The following is a 20,473-nucleotide window of genomic DNA, read 5'->3' on the forward strand; positions in this document are numbered from 1 at the left end:
TGCTTAGGTTAGTATTCAATTAGATCACTAGACCTTGTTAGTACTTGTGGCAGGAGACTTCCAGGACTTATACTGAATGAGGACATGACTTGATTTTCCTACGTAGTTACTGAAAAAGCCCCATTTTCTGATGAAACTGTATTGTTTGACAAATGTCTTCTCTCACCTTCATTAGCTTCATTTTGTTTGCTTTCTCTCCTTCCTGAAATGAAAGAGCTTTGTTTTACTTTATCTGAGAATCATTCCCTCAAAAATCTTTGGTCCCCGAAAGCTATGTTCTAAGTATATCTACTTCTTCATCATTATTAAGCACATCAGTCTTGTATACAGTTTGCTGTAACACCCTGGTATTTCAAGTTAAACTGTAAATTACTTAGGGTAAGAATAAGCTTTTTGTTATTTTCAGTGATGCTTCATGCAACATGGACAGCACCTCAAGCATTAGGATTGCAAATACAACCACATATATGTTTTAATTATTCATAATTCAGGTAGATTTTACCGGCTTAATTATATGAGTCTTTTCCTCCACATGTATTTTAGTCGTGTATTACATTGGTCCTGCCACTAGTCTTTAAACTACGACCCATTTGTCAACCACTTTCTGGTAGGGAGAGCATGTTCTGTCACAGTAGAGTTAATATTCAGTTAGTTTGTAACACTTTTTTTCTGCATAGATGGCCCAATGCACAATGACCTGTGTTAAGCTATCATATCCCACTTCACACTTTGTTCTGTTTCATTACCTGGACATCACTGTACAGTATCTGTAAAAACAATTTATTATTCTTCCTCACTAACAACAATATAATCCTTATTTCTTTACATAAACTAGTTCTCTAGACACGCCGCAACCTCAAATTTGAGATAAATCATGGAAATCCATCATCTATTCAGGACAATGCTGCTTATCATTATACTTCTATTTATGTTGCATTTGCCAGATTTATTTTTTTTAATTGCCTTTAGCTTTATTTCTACACCAAATAGTGTTGGAACCTGGAAGATTGCCAGTTTGTTTTCCCAAAGGCTGAGCAAACCTGGCCTCGGCCACATCCAAAATCATGCCCCGGGAAATGTCTGGGGAATGTTAGTTATCTGTCAAACAGGAAGTAAAGATTAAATTGGTTTAATGAAATGCAATGGAATGAAATGGAATTTAATTTTCTCTCTGAAACATAGTTTGGTCATGAGCACGAATAATATTATGTATGAATACAGCACATGACATAGAAGCATTTCAGTATGTAACACAAAGAATAAGCTTTTTCTAATCGCAGTTTTACCATAACAACTAGACAGGTCCAGAGATACTCAGTGATTTCCCAAACTGTTTCAATGTAGAAAGCCAATGTCAATCAGAAAAAAAACCTCTTATCATAGTTAACTCTATGCTCAGAATACATTGCTGCTAACTCTTGTAGTTTTATCACAAGCCTCATGACAGGTTGTACTTTTCTTTAAAGACTGACCACTCGGAGGTCTGTGACTTCATGAGAATTTTTATTCTTTATGCAATTTTTTCATCTTTACACTTGCATTTTTAAAAATTATTTATAAGACAACCATGCTATTTCATCCATCACTTCAAAATGGTTCAGTTGACAAGAATGGAACTTGATAGCCTTCTGTATTAATTTTGATGAAAAAATGAATCATAGAATCATAGAACCATAGAACCATTTAGGTTGGAAAAGACCTTTAAGATCATCAAGTCCAACCGGAAACCTAACTGTGCTAAGTCGACCACTAAACCATGTTCCTCAGCGCCTCATCCACGTGTCTTTTAAATATTTCCAGGGATGCTGACTCAACCACCTCCCTGGGCAGCCTGTTCCAATGTCTGACAACCCTTTCAGTCAAGAAATTTTTCCTAATATCCAGCCTAAACCTCCCCCGGCGCAACCTGTGGCCATTTCCTCTTGTCCTATCTCTTGTCACTTGGGAGAAGAGACCAACACCCACCTCTCTACAACCTCCTTTCAGGTAGTGGTAGAGAGCGATAAGGTCTCCCCTCAGCCTCCTCTTCTCCAGACTGAACAACCCCAGTTCCCTCAGACGCTCCTCATCAGACTTGTGTTCCAGACCCCTCACCAGCTTCGTCGCCCTTCTCTGGACACGCTCCAGCACCTCAATGTCCTTCTTGTAGTGAGGGGCCCAAAACTGAACACAGAATTCGAGGTGCGGCCTCACCAGCGCCAAGTACAGAGGCACGATCCCCTCCCTACTCCTGCTGGCCACACTGTTTCTGATACAAGCCAGGATGCCGTTGGCCTTCTTGGCCACCTGGGCACACTGCTGGCTCATATTCAGCCGGCTGTCAACCAGCACCCCCAGGTCCTTTTCTGCAGGGCAGCTTTCCAGCCACTCGTCCCCAGTCCTGTAGCGTTGCATGGGGTTGTTGTGACAAAAGTGCAGGACTCGGCACTTGGCCTTATTAAACCTCATACAATTGGCCTCAGCCCATCCATCCAGCCTGTCCAGATCCCACTGCAGAGCCTTCCTACCCTCGAGCAGATCAACACTCCCACTCAACTCAGTGTCATCCGCAAACTTGCTGAGGGTGCACTCAATCCCCTCATCCAGATCATTGATAAAGATATTAAACAAAACTAGCCCCAATGCTGAGCCCTGGGGAACACCACTTTTTCTATGTGTCTTCAAATAATATGTCAAATCAAAGAATGGGAGTGTGGTTGGGGGGGGTGATTTTTTTTTTTACATCTGTCATTTGTTGCTAAACAACTTGGGATAATTCTTCCTTAGTTATTTAAATTGCTGAACTCATATCTATCAGTTCAATGAGGATTTATCCATAAACTTCCATAAATCCCCTTAGGAAAAAAGTATACCCATGGTTCTGGCACTGGTTTGGTAGTTGCCACGTATCTTTTTGAGCTCATCTTCTTCCATTTTTCTAGTTTATATTACTTCCTTCAGCTGTTCTCCTATTATAGTGATCTTCTTATTTTAAATTATTCGAAGAGAAAAAGTGAAGCCGTCTCCAAATTCCTGCCAGAAAACCCTTCTGTTTTTTTTGACAAGATGATAAATATCTTCACAATGTAGTTTTACTTTAAGTTCAGCATCGTTTCAGTGCAAATGTTAACGCAGTAATACCTGATAACAACACAATTTGCACATTGGGAGTGCATAGACATTGAGTATTTATATGTATTTCTGCTATAGTGCTCTTAATAACATACTAACAGAACCACATTTTCAGCCTGAGTAAATGTAATTGCTTTCAATGCTATGTTTTCAAAAGGTCTGTTTATTCAGCTAATAAAAGCGAAGATATGCAGAATACTAGTATGCCTCTGCGCGTGTGTGAAACCTGAGGCACTGTCCTTTATGATCCACGTACACGGGTGTTTTCAGGGATTGCCAGAGAAGATTTAACACTAGCTGAAAGCCAGCACCAGGAACAAAGAACTGATGGATTTAACCTGTACACAAAATACCAACAGGTCTCTCTGACTTACTACCAGCCTGCTTTTACTTTTTGGGCCCCTGAGGACTTGCAGGACATGGACTACACAGGCAAGCAGAGGCCGTGAGGTAGTTTTATGAGCAGCCTCCTCGCAGATGTCCTAGTTTTCCTTCAGGGTGGCCACCACCTGCAAGGCCTGTTTTTCCATGTTTTATGAGTGTACGGAGGCCCTGCCCCACCGAGCCTGCTGCTGCCGAAGGATTCCCAAGGCATCAGACGGCACGCCGTGAGAGGACAGCACTGAGACGGGAAGACCCAGCTATGTGAGGTGATTTTTTTCTTATGAAGGGGAGTGGCAGGTGCCGGGGCTGCTCAGCGGGGGCGGGGGGCGAGCGCTGAGCCCTGAGGGGAACGGTCAGTACCTCAGAGCCCCAACCGCCACAACCGCTGACGGCCTCACAGCCCGCCTTAGCCCCGCCCATTCCCCTTCTCTCCTCTGATTGGCTCCTCCGCTCCCATTCTCCGCCAATTCTCGACCGCGCTCCGCAACGCCCCTCCTTCCCCTTCCCGCGCCGGCTCCCGCCGGCGCGCAGCCAGGAGCCGCCGAGCGGGGAGGGTCAAGGGGGCGTTAGCTCCGCCCCTCCCCTCCCGTAACGGCCGTCCCGTCCGTCAGCCAAGCGGGCTCGGGATTGGTCGGCGCGGGGCGCGTGCCCCACGGGCGGGGGCAGAGCGGGACGGCGGGTGGTCCTTCCCCCGTGTCGGCCGGGGCTGGGGCCATGGCCCGGGCGGGGGCTCCGAGGCCCTGCAAGGTGCGTGGGGGGCGGGGGTCCCGGGGGGAGCGGGGGCGTTTGGAGCCCGCCCTTGTCTGCAGTCGGGTCTCAGCCCTCTCTTTAGGTGCCTCGTTAGACCCCTGATTTGCTCGGAGCGGGGTGGGGGGGGGCGTTCCCGCCGAGTGCGGAGCTGGGCTATCAGCGTAACGACTCCTGAGGGGGAGCCGGGCCTTCCGGCACTGAAGGCCTGTGCTTTCCTGGGCTTAGCCCAGCAGCCCTTCCTCAGGGCTCAGCGGGTTTATGCGCATCGGTGAGGGGCGCCGCAGCAAGCTCTCCGTTCGAGGGCTCTTCCCCCTCGGTGTATCTGTGGTTTGTGCTGTGACCGTAGTTTATTCTTAAAATCCCCAAAGTTCAGGTGTATATTTAGAGAGCTTGTTTTCAGTCCGGAACGTATGTTTGTATGTCAGCCCTTGACCATGTCATTAAGTGAATACCTGTAGAATGCCACGGAAATTAATAAAGCTTCGTGCTGCAAGGGCATGTCTTGTGAAATGGAAACTACAAGATTCAGTCCCCAGTGGTAGTGGCGGGCCCCTTCCTTGTTTTGAGAGCTGTAAATTAACTGATCTGCCTCAGCAAAAGTTCTTGGAATTAGTGGCCAATGGTAGTCTTCAATTATATTGTGAAAATACTTCATGAAAACCAAAATATATTTCTTTAATCACCAGGTACTGTCTTCTGGAAGGCTAACAGGAGCAGCTAAATTAACAAATGGAAGAAAACAGTAAGACCTTAATTATGAATACTCTCTAAGATTGAGTGTACATGTGAGCGTTTGGGTCTCTTGTAATACTTCACAACTAGCCAAAAATTCTTTGAATGTGTCAGAAAACGTTTTTAGCTGAAAGGAATACGGCCAGGTTCTAAGCAGCCCATGAATCAACACACACAAACTGAATAGAAATTTTGCCTGTAGAAATACAGGGTTGACTCTCTCTGCATGTTTTGTTTCTAAAAGATTGAATTTGTATAGTTACTAGCTGTAAGACTGTTGAGAAAAGACTGAATTCTCCTTTGACATGAGCTGTTAATATATGCTAAACATGTTTGTTGCAGCAGTGCGAAGTTTTCAGAAAGAGAAAGATACTTTGTTTCTTGATTAAAATTAATTTACTTCAGTTTGCTGTTATTGAATAAAAGTAATTTCTTTACTTTGCTGCATATTAAAGAGGTAGTATAAACAGTGAATTTGACTTTTTCAGGTTTGGCTTAAGAAAAGGATGTCATTCTGATGTGGAGTCTGGATACTCCCTCTATTCCACTGACTCTGATGATCAGGTAATTAAATAACTTTTTAATACAGTCATCTGTGTTATCTAAAGAGAAGAGAAATTGGAATACCTTGAATAATAGAAGAAAAATGGGTTAATTTAGATACTACTGCATCTGGACTGAAAATAGCTCCTGCAAAGCTAGCAAGAGTGTCTCTACTGCATCTTGCAGATACGTGCAAGTTGGCTTTGTGTGCAGTGAGTTTGGCTGTGACAAATCTCATCAAGGCACAGGATATATTTTGCAAACGTAACTATGTTGTTTATGAAGTAGAGCTGGCCCTGGCAGAAGTATAGCCGTATTTGTTAGGTTTTGTGCCGAAAAGAGTGAGTTGTATGGAGTCAGTGTTGCAGCGCTGTTTTCTGTGTGGAGCTGAGTCAGTGATCTCCAAATAGAAATAGGCTGTAGATAATGGTTTAACTGTACATGGAAATAAGAATGAAAACCACACACATGCAAAAATCCAGCAAATGGACACACGTGCCACAACCTAATTTAGTTTTTTTGCAAAATTTGTGTGTTTGCAAGCTTTCATGTAATTGCAAAGTAATACGTGGAAAATTACATGGTTTTGCTGGTTATCAGTTGTTCTTTTTCAGGTGACAGAGTAAGGAACGCTCCCCTCTAAAATAGTATCTTGGTTTACCAAAAGAAAACAGCGATCCTCCTTTTCTGACTGCAGTATTCTTTATGCAGGTTGATACTATTCATAATGGACTTGACCGTTGTGCAGCTTTACTGAAGAATATCTTACAAAATGAGGCTACAGGTTGTACCTATTGAAAAATTAAGTTATGTTTTTAGGTTTTGTAAGACTGTTTTGATTTGTTTTGTTGACTAGTTTTTGTTTCAACTAATACTAGGAAGGGAGACTATCCATAAACAACCTGGGAAAACAACTTCCATTAAAATTACTTCCAAGCCTTTGCTAACCAAAGGAAATACTTCTAAGAAGAAAGGGTTGAAAAAAAACATTACTCCTGCCCACGTCCGAAAAGAAATTGGTAAGCGGCCTTTCTTGGGCTTGCTTTTTTTATCAAACAACATTGAGAGACTCCTCAACTTATTGAAGAGATACAAGGCTTCAGATAATTGTTGTTGTTATAGTGTGATCCAGGGCTGGATCCTCAAAAGGATGTAGTCATTACTCACTGCCTTTTAGAAACTTTAAATGTTTACTAAACAGTTACTAAAACTGACAAATGTTTGAGTCTTGTGTACAAGGAAGAAAGTTGAGTGCATTTACAAATACCAATGTCATCAAGTTTAGCTGATGGGAAGTGTGGAGGGGAATGATAATACCCATGCCTCATTTCTCTTGGACAGTGAAGCATTGCAGTGCTTGGTCTCTGTTTGGGATACGCAGCTATAAACTGTCGTGGAGTTAGGTGTTCAGCCAGGCTTTTCTCAAAGATCAGTTTCTGGAAACAGGAAAATGTTTCAATAAGTAATAACTCAAATGGTTTAGTGGCCAGAGCACTTGAATGGAAAGGTAGATGGAGTGCTTTAGGCTGAGTTGCTCTCAGTTGAAATATTTCACTTTTTATTAGTGTTTCTCCCTCTCTCCACCCGGTTTCTTTTGTGTGATTTCTAATCCAGTAGACAGGTGGGGCCTGTAGACCAGGTACGTAGCAGAATGCCTGTTTTGTGGATCGTAGAAGGTGAGCACATAGCTGATATCTTTCCAGCACTGTAAATGTATGGAGTTTTAATTATACCCAACATAAGAAAATTAGGTTTGGAGAGTGCTTTGGTATGAGTTATTCCGAATGGTGTAAAAGCTTAGGAAGTGGCTAGGCAGAGATTTTAAGAATTGTATTTTTGAACTGGCCTTCTGAGGATTAAATCTCTGTGCTTCCTTCAAGGACAGCAGTCTGTCCAACTGGGTTAGGTTGCTCTGTCTGGAAGAAAAAAATGACGGATTGATTTGCTGGTGAGTAAAAATCTGACTGGAATCTTAGGCTGTAGGGTCTTTCGGTTTTCTTTTTCAAAGGAACCTGCCAGAGTCTGCCTGATGACACAATGAGTTTGTGTAGATTGAGAAGACAGACAACTTCAGCTGGGTTTTTTGTTCTTTCTTTCTCTATAGTGCCCATCTCAAATAGAAAACTTGCCTCATCCACCACACCTTCTACTGAGAAAGAACTTTCCAGTGCAGCACAGAATCAGATGGTTCAACCAATTCATGTGCCTTGCAGTCAACACTCTCCTGTGATGCATCAGAAACTGTGCGAGCACGTGCAAACTCAGATGTCTCGGATAACTGGCCAACCACCACAGAACAGTCACAAAATTCCTACTGTAACTCCTTTTCCTACCTCAAATGACGGTTAGTAGAATTATTAATGTGGAGCCTGCTATGTTACTGTATGAGTTTTGCCCAAAATCACCCTGATCCAAGTGTTGTTTTCTTTTAGGGTGTCAAAATGTTACAGCTTGTAATTATCGATTACCTACCTCCACACCAGCTCTGTCCCTGCAGCATTCAGCTAATCCCTTATCTACTCAGTCAGTAAGTAAAAGTTTGATTCTGACTATCAATAAACATTTTAAATTAGCACTGCCTATATATTTATACATGTATTTAAGTGTGGGGATTTTCTTGGTCTTATGCAATAATTTTCCTTAAAGAAAAAAAGTTGTATATGTCAATCTGTAGTGATGAACAGAATAAATAATAAGAGAAAATACTGCTATTTAAAATACATTTTGTATGGACACCAAAAAATTAAATTAGAGGCATTTCAACTGGCTGCTTGTTTGTGCATGGTGAATTCTGTAACAGACAGCAAACATGGAAAGTGTAAGAAATAATTAATTTCTGTTAATAATTACATTCTTAGTAATGCACATTAGGATCATTAACCAACTCCTGATGAAAGAAGTCATATCTCATATGTAGCTTTTCTCTGCCTACGATCAAGTTGATTATTTCTTCAGACACTGTGTATTATCTTAGAGCCACATTTTAAAATATTTGTGTATTTCAGGGTATAAAATAGAACTAATGGAGCATACCAACTTCCACCTTGGGAAATGTGGTAAAGGGCTTGCACCTTGAAACTGTAAGACTGTAGACTTACCTTCCATCTGCAGGCAGTCCATGTATAGTTAGTGCTGTCCTTGACTTTTAAGAAATTCATCTACTTAAAATACTGGAAGGTAATAGTGTTGTCTCTTTCTTCTTTTTTTTTTTCTTCCCTGTTCTGGTTTGATTCAAGGAGTGAGTGTTCATAAAGCAAAAACCAAAACACTGCTGAGGTTTTTCCTTTACAGAACAGCTGAAAAAGAACTGTGCTTTAATGTTGCCAGTAACCTTTAAGATAAAGGTAATCTAAACCAGACTTACATTTTAATTACTCCTTAATATATTGGAAAATTATACAATTACTAAGTTGTAGTTGCTTTTATAATTTGGGAAGAATGATCAAGACTACGTTGAGTCAGACAAGGGATTTTTAGTTTGTTTAAGATTTAAAAAAAAAAATCCATGTTAATTTTTTGTTTAATATGAATATTTTTGATGCAGAATGTCCCTGTAGACGGTGGCAATGAATGTGTGCCAGAGATGGGAGGACCTGTGGTTTGCCCGGTAGTTTCTGCTGCTCCTACTGCTGCTGCGCACATACAGTCTGCCACTGGTCTTCCTAGTGTGATCCCTGGTATAGCGTCAGGTGCACCAAGTAACTCTACAGTGCCTACATTCATCCCATCATCTTCTGGCAGAGAGATGACCCCAAACCATGAGCAACAGATAAAAGAAGCAGATTTGATAAGATGCATACAAGCTCACCTGGCCCTGCTACAATCACATGAAATGGTGAACAGCAGGACTGAAGAGAAGCACCATCATCATTGTCCAGCAAAACATAATGCTTCAGGTAACAAAGAGGAGGATGCTTCTGAAGAACACAGTGAGGACACAGTCAGCGAAGAAGATGGATTGAATGTACTTGACATAGCCCCAGTGAGAGATACAAGCTGCAAGACAAGTTCGGGGAAGAAAGTTCTAAAATCTAGAAAAGAAAGTCCAGAAGAAACGGCCCATAAAGTTAAGACTGTAAAATATCTTCTGGGAGAGCTCAGAGCACTGATAACAGATCAAGGTGAGGACATTTTCATTGTGCAGTCGAGTAATTACGTACAAATAATACAAGAGCTGCGTTAAATGAGTGAGCACTTCAGTTTCTGGAAGTTGTATGTGTCAGATGATATGTGACATCTTAGAGTGATTTTTCCAAAACTTTAATAGCTTCATGTTTCACTCTGGATAAGTATTAAATTATTTTTTGGAGTATTTTAACATTATCATAACAGCTAGGATAAAGATTGTTCTCATTTCTTATACAGTGTTTTCACCTGAGAAAGGGAGCAGTGTAGAGAGTTTGCAACAGCAATCCCACCAAGGTTGGTTGGAGAAATAGTGGGTTGTGTTTTATCAAGAACCTAAAGCATAATTTTCATCGTCAAGGTTAAAAATTTTAACCTAATTTTTATTGTAACTATATTTATTTATTTTTCTCGAGGAAAAAAAAAAGTAGATACTATTATATCACTTTGTAGACTGCTTAATCACATATAAAATACTACTGTCATATTACAGGTTTATGTGTTCATGCTGTCTTTTTTTCCCTTGCCTTTTGCAGATGATTCAGAAATGTTAAGGTTGATGAGTGAAATAGAAGACTGCATATCATTGCTCCCAGCTGTAGTGGGAAGTACGAATATACAAGCTGAAATAGCACTAGCTTTACAGCCTCTCAGAAGTGAAAATGCCCAGCTGCGTAGGTTAGTAACTGATCGGTGATTCTGTATTTACTGCAAATGTGCCTAAAGCATCTTTAACTGGTCTCTGTTCTAAATGGCGTATTTTATCGTTATGGTGTAAGTGTTATTGCCCTTTCATTCTTGTCTGTGCAGTATTTATATACTAGTAAGTGTGTTGGTAAGGTTATATACTTCAAATAATTAACAAATAGCAAGACTTCAGGTGATACTGATGTTTTAGTAGCATCAGTTACATCATGATTGGGCCTTTGTCTAGGTGGGATCAATGCATCATTCTCTCTGAAAACTGCAGTATCAACATAGTTAGCCTGCTTACATTCTTTTTGTAGTGTATTCTCAAATGCAAAAATGTCTCTTATTTCAGCAGAGCTCTCGAATACATAACTGGGTAGCACTTTACCTCAGAACAGAGGGAAAGATATTTAACAGAACTTGCAAAGGGTCTTTTGTGTTGAAGAAGTATAGGAATGTAATAAAAATGCATTATTAAAACTTGTTGTATTTCTGAAACATTCTGTTACGTTTAATTCTCAGTAGCAACTTCTTACCAAACTAATTTAAAATGTAGTGGTTTTGAACTTACTCTGAACTTCCTGAATTTGTGCTTTTTCACAATTCACATTTAGGAGACTAAGAATAATAAACCAGCAACTCAGGGAACATGAAAGAAGTGAGAAGACATCTGGACAGAGCTGCAACTATGAATGTAAAGTACTAATAGAGAATGATGCTTGTTAGGGGTGTTTGTGTTAAAGCTTTATTTAAGTAGATACAGACATACAAAGATATAGATACATAAATAAAAAATAACAGTTTGTGTTGTGGCCTTTAGTGGCAACTGAACAAAGTGTTGTGGGTCTAATAATGCAACTGCATTTGCATGGATTGTTGCGCCTGTTTAGACTCCATAGTGAGACGCAGCTCACTCACAACTCAAGAAACCTTGAGTTTTATTTGCTGCCTCAAAAAACCCTTCAATTTGTAAGCAAAATTCATATTACCAAGATTATTTAAAACCTTAAGTTAGATTTAGAAATTCAAACTGTACCACACAAAACATTAAACTTCTTATGTTTTACTTTTGGTAGTAGTTTCTTTGCAGTCCTTGAATATGATGCTCCAGAGTCAATTGAAAGAATCACTGAAAGGCCTTGAGTCACTGCAGGCTAAAAATGAAGAACTACTTAAAATAATAGAAAGTCAGAAAGAAGAAAATAAACATCTTGCAAAAGATATTCAAGATAAAGAAGAAGAATTGCTTGAAAACAAACAGCATTATGACATTCATTCCACCAAGCTCAAGATAGGTAGGTATTTTGAATTTGTTTATTCTTCACTTAGTGTTTTTAAACTTAAAAGAAATACTTAGGTAAATTCTTCTTGGCATTTTAGAAGTGGAAGAGGCATTAGCAAACGTGAAGAGCCTTCAGTTTAAACTGGAAGCTTCAGAGAAAGAAAATAAGATTTTGGGCATAACGTTACGTCAGCGTGATGCAGAAGTTAACAGACTGCGTGAATTAACCAGGTACTATTGGCTAAGCTATTTTTTTTGCGTCTTGACATCGCTTTTTTTTTTTAATCTTCATACTTTGGATTATTGTAATCTTTGTATCTTGGTGGTAGGAGGTCATATAGAGTAAAACTTCTCTTTGTAGTTTCTTTTGCTACAATGGTGCTATAATTTTGTTAAAATAGAGTTGTCATGCTCCATGACTTAAGTTCTGTTGTAAAGTAAAATGCTATCTGCCATAACGTGTGCAAAGTTTTAACTCTTAATAGCAGATCTGCCAATAAGGAGCTCCATGGGAAGTGCATGGACCTGAAAACCTACTGTTATTTCCCTTGAAGCTGTAGAATTTGGAAACTAACTCTTAACCTGAGTTAAGGAGGGATTTTTTTGGTTTGTTTTTCTTTCTTTCTTTACAATGGTTCAGAAGTTGATCTGTTTTTGAGAAGAACTTGCAGAAAGATCTGTGTTCAGGACCCACAGCAAGCTCTTCCTGAGGGGAATGAGCAGTCCTTTCTTTAATTGTAGGCACATTTGAAGTAGATTATGCCCGGATATTAATTATGGATTAATTGTGGATTAAAGGTGGGAGTTCTTGGATCACTGAATGAAGGTGTTGTTACTCAAAATTTTTTAGAACTATTACTGTGAATTTATTTCATCATGGTCTTTTGTGATGAATGTAGTGGCAGGCTGGGAGACATAAATAGCTTTTTGCACATGCAAAGTGGTATGTACATAAAATTTGTTTGGACCTGATGTGCACAGAATTTAAACTGTTGTGTGTCTTGTTTATAGTTGATACTGATTGGAATGGCAGAATATTTTAATCAACACTTCAGATTCTTTAGTAGAAGTTTAGACACATTACACACTTTATGACTACTATACTGGCCACCAGATGGTAGTATAATGATGTCTTATTACATGTGTATATGTATATGCTATATATGTAAGCATTTAAGCATTCATTTATTTTGATGTACAAAGCAGAAGATGAGAAGAATTATTTCTTTTATTATATTTTTTTATTTAGATGTAATGAGAAGAATAATTCAGAAAAAATTTCTCACTGATTTTGATAACTGTTTCTATATGCTTTGTAACAGTTTTGTGACATCAATTTATTTCATTTTGTAGCACTCAAAGCAGGTAAATCAGGAATAATCTTGAACTTCATTGGGTTATGCTATTTTAGTTACTTCATAGGCATATTCAGCTGAGCTGAAGAAAGAAATTCAAGAAACTTGGAATTGGTTCACATTGATAGTACATTTTATGACAACATGTAGAAAGGGAATTGTAACTTTGCTGCAGTCTGATAAATCTAATGTTTTGGTGTTATATAAAAGTTTTAAACTATTTTTTTAGTGATTATTTTTAAATCTGATTAATTGATCTTACCTTAACAGAACCTTGCAGGGCAGTATGGCCAAGCTTCTGTCTGACCTCACAGTAGACAATGTTAGACCCAAACCTGAAAAAGGTCTCTCAAAGTCTCTTTTGGAACACCATGAAAAGCAGATGCAACCTGATCTGTTTCCTGGGAGTACTTCAGTAATGACTTACCTTAAAAAATTAGAAATGGATCATATTTTGACAGATACAGAACTTCAGTTCTCGAATAAAAGTGGAAAATTAGAAATGCAAAATCTAGCCTATGAAAAGTTTGCTGCTGAAGGAAGTAAAATAAACAGTACATTTTCAGAAGAGGGAATATCAGCTCCTAGAATGCTACTAACGTCACTGAAGCAAGATGCAGAAACAGTTAGTGATTCTGGGACTTTACTAGATGACCAAAACAAGTTGGATGAGACTGTTTATATTCCATTGACTAGCAGTGCCTCGAAAAAACAGCAGTCAGTCTCTGAAAGAACTGGTGTGCTACCCCAAAGTAGAGGGGCTTGTAAGATGTTGGACTACCACTGTGAGCTCTCAAACTCTGTGCAGCAGAATGGATGTGAGATATCAAAGGATCCAGCTATTCTGGATAAAATAAGTGCTGGGTACGGTGTGAAAAAGAGTATGGAAAACATGCTTGAAGTTACAGGGGATAAAGTGAAGCCAGAAGGAGACAAAGTCCAAATGAGGCCAAAAGGCACTCCAAGTGCATCTGCAAAAGACTTCACAGATAAAGCAGACCAACCTCAGCCTAGTACACACCTTGCCGTACCAATGCTATTTCCGAAAGAGATTTCTCAGAAAAAAGGAGGTGAAATAGCTGATTTTAGTTCCATTTCATTTGATGATATATCTGGGAGGTCTGTGTGGAGTGCATCCTCTTTCTCAACATTTACTTCTCGAGATGAAGAGGACTTTAAGAACAGCTTAGCAGCCTTGGATGCCAACATAGCTAGGTTACAAAGAACTCTGCAAAATAGCATTATGAAGCAATGAGTATGAGGAAACAAAATGGGGTGCACTTGTTTGGATTATTTAGGTTTTTCTGAAATATATTAATATGGTACTGATAGGAATATTTGTATTTTTTGTTATGAAATGACTTGTTCCTAGCTGTTTAAATTATGGGTGGGATTCATTCCTCGTTAAGCTATGGTGCTGCTTCCCTTGATGTGTACAACTTGAAATAACTGCTATAAATGCCTTTTTTTAAAATTATGACTTGTTTTTGTATTATTGAATATGAATTATTACTATTTAATCGCAAAATTAATTCTTAGAACAGCACTTGATAACTGTTTAAGAAACCGGTGTGCTCTTGGCAATACAGTTTTTCTATTAAATGATGAAGTACGCTTGCATGCTTTTCCTGCGTGCTTTTTCAAAGTAGTAAGAACAGCATTGAGAGAATGCATTTGAAGTCAGTTACAGATGTGATAAAGAGAAACTTTTATTTCATCATAATTTGACTATTATAAAATTGGATGCGTAGTTATTTTCCTTGGTTATGACCATGTGTTTCAAGAAACTAGCTCCTTGTTCTGGTTCACCATGAAGGTGTGCAAACAATAGTGTCAACATCAAAGAAACAGGTGAACAGAACTTCCTACTCAGCTGCATTGCTTCTTAATCCAAACTGGGTTTAATCAAGAAGTGGAAATTTAACTGGTGAAAGTGGAGCTGCCTTGAACATAAAAAGTGTTCTGCCTTGACTAGGTAGGTCTCTTCAAGTTGTTTTTGTGTTATTTTTTAAAGAGAAACTTTGGTGGCGAAGGCTAAATTAAACTTCCTTGTTTACTCTTTTTTTTTCTTCCCCGAAGAACAACTGCGAGGTACCACACATGGGCAAGAGGTTCCATAGGTAGAGGCCAGGAAAGAGCTAGCTATAGAGCAGCTCTGCAGGAACGTTGAGAGTTACAATTGATGAGTAAGTATCATGCTGTTCAAAAAAAAAAAAAATGCAGGCATCATATGGGATTTGCAGCATATGGTAGATCCTATAAAATACATGAAGTAATCCTTTTTCACTCATCACTGGTAAAAGTCAATTTTCAGTTTTAAGCATTGTACTTGAAGAAGGAAGTTGATTAGGTGGAGAGTCCAGATGAGGGCAAGAAAAGAACCATCAAAGTTCTGTTATCTTCTACAAATCTGTTTTAGATCATAGTTTTTACAGATGCTTGATTTTATCTAAAGTAAAAGAGACTATAGTACCAGTAGATGAACAGAGAACAGTCCCATGCTGAGAAACAGAAGCAATAACAGGCTTCAGCTGACACAAAGGAGACAAATTAGGCATTAGTGGAAACTGGCAAACCAGTACAGTTTAGCAAAGCACTAAAACAGGCAGTGTGAGGAAGTCATGGAAATTCCACAGTTGTTGAGGTGTCAAACATCTATTGGGCATAAATACAGAGTCTGGACCAAGTCACCCAAGCTGGCTCTCACAGGAATTGGCGCAGAGTGGGGGATGATTCCAGTCCGTTGTGCTCCTTGACAGGGCTTTCCAGATCTCAATGTCAAGAATATGCATCATGCAAGTTTTTGTTACAGGTACAGGAAGGTGGTGTTATTGCTACCATTCTGTTCCTCTTGCACCCTTAGCAGTGCTTCATTGCTGTTTTTCATGACTCATGTTTTTTCAGGGAAAGTATCTTTGAAAAGGGAACAGCAGTGTAAGGACCTGGTGCTGGCCTTTTCTTTTATGTTTCCATGTAGGACAAAAGTCTCAGGTTTTACCACTTTGAAGAATTCTTTTTTTTTTCCATGGTTAGCTGCTTGAATGAGCAGGTTTTAAAGTTCGGGCACTATCCATACATTGTGCTGTGGAGCAGTTCTGTGATTATTTTAGTTACTAGTAACTGAGTAATAAAAAGGTATGAAGACAACACATACTACAGAAGATGCCAACTGGCACTCCTGCTTCAAAAAAGGAAAGTTAGACTAAATAGTGACTTCAGTGATTTAGAATGCTTTTAAGACTTGGCCTGGATTTCTTACTACTCTCCACACTATTCATGCTCAGATTCAAAATAAGGTTGATGGTATTTAATTAAATATTTACAAGCAGCTTCAGTGTAGAAGCAAAGCAAGATTTAAACGATGATTATGGCATGTATTAAAGACAAGCTACCATAAATTCTAGTCTTTAAAACTCACAAGAAGGCTGAGCGAAGGTTGGAAGAATATTCATTAGTAGACAAACTAATTCAGTTTTTTTCTTGCAGGTAGAACTGTTACTCCATTTGAAGAAGGGTATTTGTCCTGGCCAAAGCTAGTTGCAATCTGCATAAAGCAGCTGTGGTGTCAAGATGCCCAAGCACGTTTTCTCACATTGAGAGCATTTACATTCACTTTTATCTCAACGGGGGAAGATGTTACACCATCTTGTGTACTATTCATCGATACACAGTTAGTTCTATCAAAGCATGAGATGACTACGGGAAAACTTTTTTGGGGTTAATGAGGTATGAGCAGGTTTGTAATGTGCACCGTTCTCTTAGAAGAAGGAGAGGCTAAGAAGAAACAGGGAGAAGGAGTCATCTTTAATATAGTTCTTTGTTTTGTACTCAGACATGTCAATCAGAGCTATAGCAACTTTAAATGACATATAAAATTTCCCATATATGGGCATTATAAATGTGCACTGTTGTGGAAGCAAAAGCCAGCAAGATCAAGTATGTAAGTGTTTAAAAGCTGGGAAAGGCTTCCAGGATTCAACTCAAGACAAGGGCATTGAAACCATGGAAGTCAGCATAACTCTAGTATTCAGATAGGTTCAATAGAAGACAAATAATGATGACATTTCTTACAAACTCATTCTTTTAATGTGTTGTACGTCGTAAATAATACCTACAGAAAGTAAAGGAAATCCTAGAACTTGCACATTTTGTCACACACATATTTTGACCACTCAAATTTGCATAGTCTTGGAAGTACATAGTAAATAAGATCCCAAGTGACTGAGTGGAAAGAAATATTTTTTTTTGGTGAGTAAAGCAGCTTAAAAGTTATTTCTTCTCATTCCTGTAGTAAAAAGGTAGAAATCGCTATGAACCAAAGGCATCACCTTTGTCAACACCAACGCTTGGAATTGGAGTAACTCATACTGCAGCATACATTGCTGCTCTTCACCAGTCAGGATATGACAAGTGACTGTCATTGCATAACTTGGGAGTTACTAGGATTCATCCTTACTGCAGGCAAGTAGACATCAGGCCTGTGTTTTTCATGGACTGAGACACATTCCTCTCTTCACACTACTTTAAGAACTTTTCAGTCTGATCCAACTGATTGAACTACCTAGCCCCACCAGCCCCAGTTACACTTGATAAAAACTGTAACTTTCTATCTGGAAGCAGGACAGAATTTTTACCTGTGTAAATCCAACACTCACACCGACCACTCCAATAAGAGCAATACAATCTTCATTTGACTTCTGGTTTTGGACACATCTGTACAACGAGGGACAGTCATGATAGGTGGAGGAGTCAAAGTGTATTTGCGACAGAATTCAAGCGCCGCTTCTGTTCCAGGTTTGTTAAGGATACTTTAGGATAGCTTGGAAGAGGCAAGAGAATACAGTAATGAATTGGGCCACAGTGTCAATTATGCAAGTAATTTTTGTGTTTGTTGAACATGGAATTTTGCTGTTGTTTCTAAGGAGAAAAAAAAGGTAGTATTTAAATTCAGGTAGGTGAAGTGTCTTAGAAGAGCATGGACCTCACTCGGAGCTGAAGGATCAGACAAAGGGCAACCAGCTGTGGTGCCTCAGTTTCTGTAGCCAGGAGGTGATGTTTGAATGAGCATTAACAGCCATGAGATATCAAAGACAGTTGAAAAAGGAACCATCTCCATGTCTGAAGGCCTGTTCTTCCACACCTGCTGTTTTACTGTGGTCATGGAAAAACCAGCTTAATATTTTCTTCCACTGTATTGTAAGTAATTATAAAATAAGTTATTTTATAGTATATTTTCAGTATTTACAAAGATTTACAATTGAACCTTATGATGCCAAGTTGAGAAAAGCACAACTAGCTGGGCTGAAGAGTTTTTATCACACGTAGCTAGCTGATAATACAGCCAAACAAGTATTCAGCAGAACTTCCCAGCTTGGCCAGTAAAGCTGGTTTCAGGTTCTGTCCATCACTGTATCAGCCTCCAAATATATGGCATATATGAAATTTGTATATTCAACATGAAATCATTGTTCTATGTTCAGTAATAGCTGCTGTGAAACATCTCTCCCGGTCCAAGGATTAACTTCCAAGGAACAGCTCAGCAGCTGCAACGTCAGTGATCGTGTAGCCTCCTCTAGATTTTTCTTGTAGCCACAGAGAGGAGAAACAGGAGTTTCATTTTTACAAAGCATATTCTGTGAAGTGGACATCTGCATTTTTCAGAGATGTGGAAAGGAAAAGAACTCTTAAAACACATTTCATCAACCTCTTCACAGTCATTTTCTTTTTATGAGCCCTTTTCCTATGGAAAAGGGAAAAGATTGGGCAATACTCCAGAATCCAGGATACCTGAGTTTAACCCATATATAATTCCCTGCTCTGACTTATTGAGCAATGAGTGTCTATAACCCCATGTCTAATTCAAAGAACTGGGGAATGGTGATAGCTCCCTGCAGACACAAAGGATTGCTGCCTTATTACTGTGTCCAAGTCGATCAAAGACTTTGTATGGAACAAAGGTGCCTTATTTGCTGAAGTGAAGCCAGTGCTGCATCTGTGTGTGTAAATAAGCTATTTGGGACACTGCTTGTGGTTAAGGGGCAACATCATTCAGCTCTGAATGGAAGGAAGGTTTTACAGCTCACGGTGCATTTCGCAAAATAATAGTGATTGCTACTGGTACCTCAAGTACCTTTCTTGAGTCATTAACTTACGTAGGCATCCTTAACAAGGATGATTTTTTTTTCCTTAGAAGGGAAAGAAACGTTTCCCTGGTTAGAATCTGACTGGTTAAATCAAAGAAACAGATTAAGGGGGGGGAAAAAAATCATAGGTTTAGTCACTTCAATGGTCTCCCCAAATAAGGCAGAGGAATACTCAAGTTTGAATGGGCCGGCCAGGACAGGTCTGCACACCTACCACCTCACCAGAACCAGAGCCTACAAGAAGAGTCAAGAATGTCAAGTCAGCTTTGGGGTATTAAAGTGGGTATAACAGACAATTTAGTCCAAACAGAGATGTAGCTCTAAACCATTGTAGGTAGATCAGACTACCCACATTAATGACCTGTTTCCGATTAAGCTCAGGCAGGCCATCTCAAGTGGATCTTGATCAAGATTAATGCAAATAGTGTTAGAGATTAGTGTCTGCCTTCCCCAAAATTCAGGGAATTCTCTTAGTAATTTCTTTGCACAATAAAGTCCTAGAGTCAATTTTCCTTCAGCCAGATTCAGGGATATTCAGTAGTCTTTAGTTCTATGAGTGAGTCAGGGGTTTTGCCTGCAGAGCCTTAGGTGCAGGGTAGTCAAACAAATAGCAGATGAGGTCTTGTTGCTGAGCTTACTTTAGCCTATCTGCTTTTAGAGTGAAATCAAGAGTGACAGTAACTTCCATGACTGTTCTTACGATTTGAGGTGTAACCAGACAGGAGCCTGAACAGAACAACCTGTCCTTTCCCCCAGCCTTCAATTAGTATTACGTTTGATCAGGTCTTTCTTCAGCATAATAGTTTATGCTTTTTGTTTTTTAAAGGTGCATATTTGTGCATATGTGGTATATACACACACAGAGTGCATCAGCTGAGAAATCTTGGCAAAGAAAATAGTTTTCTTGGTTTTCAGTCTCCAGATTTCTCTTAATCTGTAATGGACTGTTTCTGCAGTCTTTGCAAGTGTATTCACTTTAGCTCTTTTCATCTGTTACTGCAGTGTAGGCAAGGGAAAGGTACCTCTCTGTAAGCAGTCCCCACCTTCAGTTATTGGCAATCCCCTGTTATACTTGTCAGTAGTCCTCAAAGGCTTCCCAGTAAACTATGGTGCAGCTGTGAGGAGAGCAGTATTCATCAGATTATCTTTGTGCAGATGCATGTTAGTCAATCCCCATGGTCATGCACCGCTTTCCCTTCCAACATTTGACAGAAGTGCGACAGTTACATGGTGATCTTTTTCAGGAATGAAATCATATCTAAACGAGATATGTTGACTGTGAACTTCAGATCTACACAGATGCTGTTGTCATACCTAAATGCATCTTCAGTGAATGATTTCACATGCTATTTGAAGAC

General features: G+C 39.4%; 1 protein-coding gene across 1 annotated transcript; it reads left to right on the forward strand.

Annotated features, from left to right (window-relative positions):
• The first annotated feature begins 4,209 nt into the window (after window positions 1–4,209).
• CCDC14 (coiled-coil domain containing 14) lies at window positions 4,210–14,436 on the forward strand. Its single transcript, XM_059820445.1, has 13 exons — window positions 4,210–4,242; window positions 4,932–4,987; window positions 5,466–5,541; window positions 6,232–6,304; window positions 6,399–6,539; window positions 7,625–7,864; window positions 7,953–8,047; window positions 9,065–9,641; window positions 10,182–10,323; window positions 10,950–11,029; window positions 11,412–11,630; window positions 11,716–11,848; window positions 13,243–14,436. Exons 1-13 carry the CDS (start codon window positions 4,210–4,212, stop codon window positions 14,225–14,227), a joined length of 2,850 nt encoding a protein of 949 aa, XP_059676428.1. The 3' UTR covers window positions 14,228–14,436.
• Window positions 14,437–20,473: the final 6,037 nt, after the last annotated feature.

This window comes from Gavia stellata, chromosome 8 (assembly GCF_030936135.1).
Source record: "Gavia stellata isolate bGavSte3 chromosome 8, bGavSte3.hap2, whole genome shotgun sequence".
NCBI lineage: Eukaryota > Metazoa > Chordata > Aves > Gaviiformes > Gaviidae > Gavia > Gavia stellata.